This window comes from Oncorhynchus masou, chromosome 21, assembly GCF_036934945.1.
Source record: "Oncorhynchus masou masou isolate Uvic2021 chromosome 21, UVic_Omas_1.1, whole genome shotgun sequence".
In the NCBI taxonomy this organism is placed as follows: domain Eukaryota; kingdom Metazoa; phylum Chordata; class Actinopteri; order Salmoniformes; family Salmonidae; genus Oncorhynchus; species Oncorhynchus masou.
This window is the reverse complement of record NC_088232.1, coordinates 1,129,139-1,136,347: the sequence shown is the minus strand read 5'-3', so window position 1 is coordinate 1,136,347 and position 7,209 is coordinate 1,129,139. Positions and strand designations below refer to the sequence as shown.

At 42.4% G+C, this 7,209-nt stretch overlaps 1 protein-coding gene across 3 annotated transcripts; it reads right to left on the bottom strand.

The window, feature by feature from the left end:
• Positions 1-535: 535 nt before the first annotated feature.
• Positions 536-2,508, bottom strand: LOC135507309 (U6 snRNA-associated Sm-like protein LSm6). Of its 3 annotated transcripts, none has more exons than XM_064926873.1 (4): positions 2,428-2,508; positions 1,883-1,984; positions 1,317-1,430; positions 536-743 (listed from the first exon to the last, which is right to left on the bottom strand). In XM_064926873.1, exons 2-4 carry the CDS (start codon positions 1,974-1,976, stop codon positions 709-711), a joined length of 243 nt encoding a protein of 80 aa, XP_064782945.1. In that variant the 5' UTR covers positions 1,977-1,984; positions 2,428-2,508; the 3' UTR covers positions 536-708. The 3 variants fall into 3 exon arrangements, with proteins under 3 accessions (XP_064782945.1, XP_064782946.1, XP_064782947.1); XM_064926874.1 differs by having other exon boundaries at positions 1,883-1,980; positions 2,428-2,472; XM_064926875.1 differs by having other exon boundaries at positions 2,369-2,448.
• Between the last annotated feature and the right edge of the window lie 4,701 nt (positions 2,509-7,209).

The window sequence follows — 7,209 nt, the reverse complement described above, 5'->3', positions numbered from 1 at the left end:
AGTTTGAAATATCCAATAAATGTCCCACTTGTTGATTCTTCACAAAAAATACAGTTTTATATCTTTATGTTTGAAGCCTGAAATGTGGCAAAAGGTCGCAAAGTTCAAGGGGGCCGAATACTTTCGCACGGCACTGTATATAGACTATTCTTTTCCTGTGTTATTGACTTGTTAATTGTTTACTCCATGTGTAACTCTGTTGTCTGTTCACACTGCTATGCTTTATCTTGGCCAGGTCGCAGTTGCAAATGAGAACTTGTTCTCAACTAGCCTACCTGGTTAAATAAAGGTGAAATAAAATGTATTTTAAAAAAGGAACCAAGGAAGGAAAGTCTTTATTCCTTCAATATAAAATGAAAATACTTCAATACTCAAGTAGGGGAGTATAGATGTACTATATACTGATACTTCAATATATAAGTATACAATATATGTGCATAATATTTTACAATTATGTTAGGGTCATCATTCGACAAAAGAAACACAAGCTTTTGCTCTTAATTTAGGTGGGGAAAAACAGACTCTAGGAACAACATTAAACTTAGAAAAAAACATTTATTGGATTGTTCTCATTTTTACAAAAAACTAAACACTCTTCAGCTCAGAGACATTAAACAATACGAAAAACAAGGTTCTCATATAACATAATCAACTGGAACAACGTCAGCGATAATAAAAATAATTTAAAAAAGGGACAAATCCTCTGCATCACATCTTCCTCTTCTGGGTGCTGATGTATAACACTAAGGAAGGAAATAAGAAATAATTAGTACAGACAAGGTGAAAACTTAAAATGGTATGTAGATACAAAACCAGATAATATTATGCGAGATATAGCGCGGACTTCCTTAACTACTAAGAGGGTGAAGCACGAGGCTAAACTTCTATGCTGTTGTCACCACCCATGAAGATACTCAAGATTTTTTGCGAGTGCAAGGTCTTGTATCGTGCTCATCTTGCATTATCTACGGTACGTCCTGCTGTCTGTGGCAACGTCATAACGGAAAGTCTCAGTTAATTACGAGTCATATCTGCCGTGTTCACGTGCTCGTCGGAACTAGGAAACTGACATTTCCGATCTGTTAACTGGTTGAAGTTGTACACATGCCGCGTTCAACCAGTTAGCAAGTCGGAAATTTCAGTTTCATAGTTCCGACGAGCACGTGAAATGGGCAATCATCAAAAATAAGTAATTACTACAATAAATGGGAAGGAGTAATATACCAGTCTCCATAGCTATTCAATATCATGTTGACTTCTACACAAGTGCCACCAAGTAGTTAGAAAAAGCAAGTGTCTAGTTCTGGAGCGCTTACCATTGTTTCCTCTCAGGAAGGCGTCACCATACTTGTTCTTCAGCTGGCCATTGACATACTCCTCTGTCTGCTCCACTGCAATGTTCATATAGCCATCCAGACAGGCTAGGACACCTATAAAAAAATGCACAAACTAAAGTCAATGGCACAGACAGGCACAGTCTATGGGCAATCTTTAAACATCAGATCAGGCATAGAAATCAAATGCATTCTGTGTGGAGTATGGATAGCACCAATATTACTGTAACACACTTTTACATTTGCTGCTACTCTTATTTACTTGACTCTTATTATCGATCCTGATGCCTAGTCACTTTACCGCGTTCATGTACATATCTACCTCATACCTCTGCACATTGTTCTGGTACTCCCTGCATATAGTGTTATTCTTGTATTATTTAATTCTGCATTGTTGGGAAGGGCTCCTAAGCAAAAGTTTCACGGTAAAGTCTACAACCAATTGTTTTTGGCGCATGTGACAAATAAAATGCAGTTCTTGGTTAACAGGCAGTCTAGAAATATCACATACTGGCCAACTAGGTGACTTATAGAAGGTGCAGTGTTACCTCTGTAATCCACTCCAGAGTTGAGCTTAACCACAACTGGTCTGCCAATGATCTGCTTCAGAAAGTCACTGGGGGTCTGCTTTCTGAGACTCATGATTCTGTCTGGAAGAGGAACATACAAAAATGTTACATAGTTATTGTTATTTTATGATTCAAAATGCATAGGAAACGTTGCATCAGATCTGTATCCTACTGACATGGAGAAGATGCTAAATAGCTGTATTAGCAGAATGCACATGATGAAAAATGCATACTTGCCAATGTAGGAGGCTAACTAGCTTGCTAATGAACAGGTAGCTAGCTAGTTAGCTTCCCAGCAAAACATAGAAATGACTGCGCTAGCTGGGCTAATGTGGCTAACAGGCCTAGCTATTAAGTTAGCTTGCTGAAAAGCCACATTAAATCAGTCTTCATAGACAAAAATGCATATGCTAGTAACATAACATTTCACGGTACTGAAAATAAAATTACGTATCGAATCATTACTTCGTTATGTTAGGCATCCACCGAATTAACATTAGCTTGTTAGCAATCTAGCTACCCACCTGTACTTCACGTTCGTAGCTAGAATAATTTCTGTTGTGTTTTGGCCAATCAGCTACTTTTACCGGGCTCTGGTGTACGGTATCCAATAATGGACAAACATAAGTCTTCAAAACCGCGTTTTGGATTTCTCACTACTACTTCAGGGTATATTTTAAATATTTTTTGAAAACTCTCAGCAAAAAATTAAATTAATAGGTGGATATTTTATTATATGTATGAGTGAGATAATGTGAAAGCTTTTATTAATTTGCATGCATTAAACAGTCTACTAGGCCTTCTGTCTAATCTGCATATCAGCAATAAATTATTTCAAAATACAGGCTTAAAGTTTTTTTTTACTGTCATTTGAACCACTTCATGGAGACAGCACTATTATGTAAATACATTATATATAGTCAAAATACCTGTATTTGCATTGCATTACCTTGTAATACTATGCCCTGTGATAATGACCGACTGACATGCAGGGCATTATGCTTTCATTGCCACTTATAACCACTTCATTAAAAATGCATGAGCATAGTAGCTGCAACCACTAACCACTATTTGATTCATACACATCCATTTTATCTCACCATCACCAATAGAATAACGCTCATCATAGGATGGTGCAATACACTCAGAATTGCTCTATTGGAAGTGGAGGATTCCCATTCTGTTGATAATGTTTCAGATCCCTGTGATTTTTTTCCCTGTATAAGGTACATTATCACTCACCAAGATAAAGTATGTCATCTGATAACCCAGAGATGCTGGGGTGTGAGTCGTGACCCAAAAACAACACAGGTTTGGAGGTATATGAGAAATGAGTTTGGGAGAAGAAGAAGAAGGATGGGGGGTATATGGTGGGGAAAGGAGGAGGAGGAGAGAGTGTTGGGCTGTGTGTGTGTGTGTGTGTGTGTGTGTGTGTGTGTGTGTGTGTGTGTGTGTGTGTGTGTGTGTATTGGGAGAGAGGCAGAGAAAAATGTACAGATGAGGAGAGAGCATGGACTGTGTGTGTGTGTGTGTGTATTTGGAGAGAGGCAGAGAAAAATGTACAGATGAGGAGAGAGCATGGACTGTGTGTGTGTGTGTGTGTGTGTATTGGGAGAGAGGCATAGAAAAATGTACAGATGAGGAGAGAGCATGGACTGTGTGTGTGTGTGTGTGTGTGTGTGTAATTGGAGAGAGGCATAGAAAAATGTACAGATGAGGAGAGAGCATGGACTGTGTGTGTGTGTGTGTGTGTGTGTGTGTGTGTGTGTGTGTGTGTGTGTGTGTGTGTGTGTGTGTGTGTGTGTGTGTGTGTTAGTGTGTGTGTGTGCATGCGTGCGTGTATTGGGAGAAAGGCAGAGGAGAGAGCATGGGCTGTGTGTATGTGTATGTGCTTGTGTATTGGGAGAGAGGCAGAGGAGAGAGCATGGGCTGTGTGTATGTGTATGTGCTTGTGTATTGGGAGAGAGGCAGAGGAGAGAGCATGGGCTGTGTGTATGTGTATGTGCTTGTGTATTGGGAGAGAGGCAGAGGAGAGATCATGGGCTGTGTGTGTGTGTGTGTGTGTGTGTGTGTGTGTGTGTGTGTGTGTGTGTGTGTGTGTGTGTGTGTGTGTGTGTGTGTGTGTGTGTGTGTGTGTGTGTGTGTGTGTGTGTATTGGGAGAGAGGCAGAGGAGAGAGCATGGGCTGTGTGTATTGGGAGAGAGGCAGAGGAGAGAGCATAGGCTGTGTGTGTTTGGGGGGGGAGGAAGAGAGAAGAATGAATCAGTGAGAGGAGGAATCATAAAGTACATGTAGCTTGGTCTAGACAGGTTTCTTGTTAGCGGGGCATGGCTAGCCCTGCGGAGGCTAGAGGTTAATTTGGTATCTGCTGCTGTGTTAAACTGAGGTCAGTGCTACAAGTCCTTAAATCATAAACAAGAGTAGTTAAGAGTCTTGTATACACCTAGGCACAGGTTAATGAATATTCAATTAGCTGGTTTCTTTCTTCCCCCTGTTGCCATCTTCTGGAATCGGGCGCTAGTGTGTAAATAGGATTTTACCAGGGAAAAATACATCTGATATCCCTTTGGTAGGCACCAAAGACAATAACGTCTTATGTCTTTGGACAAATTCTACAGTATAGTAGAGAGCACCTTTAATTTGAATTGAATTTATAGTTATGAATGTTATGTCATGGCTCCCGTGTGGCTCAGTTGGTAGCGCATGACGCTTGCAATGCCAGGGTTGTGGGTTTGATTCCCACAGGGGACCAGTATATAAATGTATGCATTCACTACTGTAAGTTGTTTTGGACGTAAAACTTGTTTCCCTCTCATTGTATTGGCACACATTCTTAACGATAATGGCTTGGAGCCATGAATTCAGCTTGTAAAGTCATACTGAATTGAAATACATGGTCAACGGCCATGTAGAAATACACGGGTCACGTCGTCTTCTCCATCATCATTGTATCTTGGTGTGGGATTTTCTAATATCACCTCTGGTGTGAACCCAACCTGACCGTGTACGCCCCTCTGCCTTTGTGCGGAAAATCATACCCTTAGAATGACATGTCAGAGAGGTATCATCAGAAAAGGCATCCAAGCTATATATATTTTAGCTATGTATTCATTCCAACTCTGTGCAGAATTCATACAGAAGGGAATGCTATCTGCCGAAAGGAAGAATCCAAGACAGATTCACATTCATCACAGTGACTTGCCGTGACCCAAACTCCCTCCACATTGTGTATCAGAAGCTTAACCGATCACACTGACCATTACGGGGGGATATTGAAAGTTGAAAATGGCAACCTCTAATATAATAACTATGTGCTGTGGCCAGATGTGGCTTCTCTTTGCTCTGTCTGACCAGCCTAGTATCTATAACAACAGAGGTCGGCTCAAATGGACAGCCAGCGAGAGCAACAGTCGATTCTCAGACAAATCCCTCCCTCTCAACCTAGAGACCCCTAAACCCTAGAGGAAGGGCCGCGAAATGGAAAGATTATGGCAGTGAGAGATGGTGTTGTTCCTTAGGGGTTGGAGGGATAGAGAGAGAGGGGGAGGTAAGGAGAGGTTGAAGGTGAGAGGAGGTGGGGGGCGGCCCTCCATCCTTCCATCCCTCTAGTGTCCGCAGGCAGGATGGATGGAGGGCGGAGGAAAGGAGGGGGGTTGGGTGCAGAGCGTCTAGACAGAGTTGACCCTCCAAGGCCAGGTTTTCTCTCCAGGTCAGGCTGGATATGGAGGGGGATAATGGAAAACCTCGAGGGAGTTTTCAACTGAAAAACAGATTGCCTGCTGGCGTGGTCTTGTTCTATCCCAATACTAATCCCTTACTGTATAGAGGTAATCGCTTGGAAGTGATGGGCAATGGTTCTCCTTGATCAGAAAAGGACCATGGAAACCACAGCTGCCACCTTCACTATATTCCCAGATACCTGGATGTCTTTAGTCTGGTGCTGGGATGGTGTGATGTTATGAAGGCCAGTTCCATTCACTGGTGGTGCTCTTATGATTTCATCCAAGGTTTGCCTGTCCCTCCACACTAGGAGATATAACAATAACTGTCATCCACCAAGGCTACTGTGGTGGACAGGTCACTGCTTCAGTTCAGATGCAGCACATTTGATATAGAAATACATTGCCAAGAATTCCTAGAATGCATTTACAAGCCCCTGCCAGATATACAATACTAGATTTACCTGCAGAAACACAATGTGCATAATATGCATACTTCAATGCTTTTGTAGTTTATTCCTCCTTATTATTTCCAGTCCAATGACACATCCGACTGACTTCCTCTTAATGAGTCAGCGTTGAGCGTTGACAGCGGTGCGCTGGCCCCCAAGGCCCTCCGGTGAGCCGGGCACGGTGCGAGGCGGGGGAGGTGGAGTGTAGTCACTCCCTGTAATTTGGGAGGAAATCCACCGAGACGTTCTGAGAGAGAGAGGGAGAGAGATGAAAGCCCCTTCTCTTTTTCCACAGCCACCAAGCTCCACCTGCCGACAGCCGTACGGCTGACTGAAATAGAGGCTAACAGAACCCAGCCTGCCTGGTTGGTATCCCCCAAGGGTTAGTGCTTGGACCGGCTCAAATCAACCTAGCCCTGGAGGCATGTTATCTCCCTCAGGAGCAGTGGGACCACAGACAGCTAGACAGTCAGTCTTCCCCCACCCTCCACCGCATAGCAGCCCAGGAGCAGGCCAGCCAACACGGGGCTGGATCCCTTGGGATCCCCGTCTTAGTGGGAGAGTGCTTGCTGGAGCTTTACTCCGAGTGTCTGATTCAGTCTGACGCCCTCCCATGTTTCTTATTTTACTCTGGCTATGACGTTGATCTCTCCATTTGTGGCATCTTCTGAAGTGGTGGGAAGTAAATGAAAGCTGGTGCTGTAGTTCTGTACCAAATCAAGTGTTACTACAACACAAAGTCAATCACTATGATAAAGAACGATGGTGCTGCCTTATCTTTTAGTGATAATACTTAATAATAGTAATAATACTACTGCTTCCAAGGACAATAATTGACACCAAGGGTTCCCCTATTTTACTTTTTTTTTTAAATAAGGTAACAATCAAGCAACAATTATGTAATAATCCACAATATATTTAAGATCTCATATAAAAACAACAGTATGAGATTTACAGTATCAATCAATCAAATTCATTTATATAACCCTATTTCCATCAGCAGATGTCCCAAAGTACACAGAAACCCAGCCTAAAACCACAAAGAGCAAGCAATGCAGATGTAGAAGCACAGTGGCTAGGAAAAACTCCCTATCATCACAAGATCAGGTTGCCCATTTGACTAGAATGTGAGCTA

Excerpts from the sequence above, each read along its gene's own strand:
- LOC135507309 (XM_064926873.1), bottom strand. The coding sequence starts at position 1,976 with ATGAGTCTCAGAAAGCAGACCCCCAGTGACTTTCTGAAGCAGATCATT. Across the intron at positions 1,431-1,882 it reads CTCTGGAGTGGATTACAGAG|GTGTCCTAGCCTGTCTGGAT; the intron begins GTAACACTGCAC and ends ATTTTTTTATAG. Across the intron at positions 744-1,316 it reads CTTCCTGAGAGGAAACAATG|TGTTATACATCAGCACCCAG; the intron begins GTAAGCGCTCCA and ends TTCCTTCCTTAG.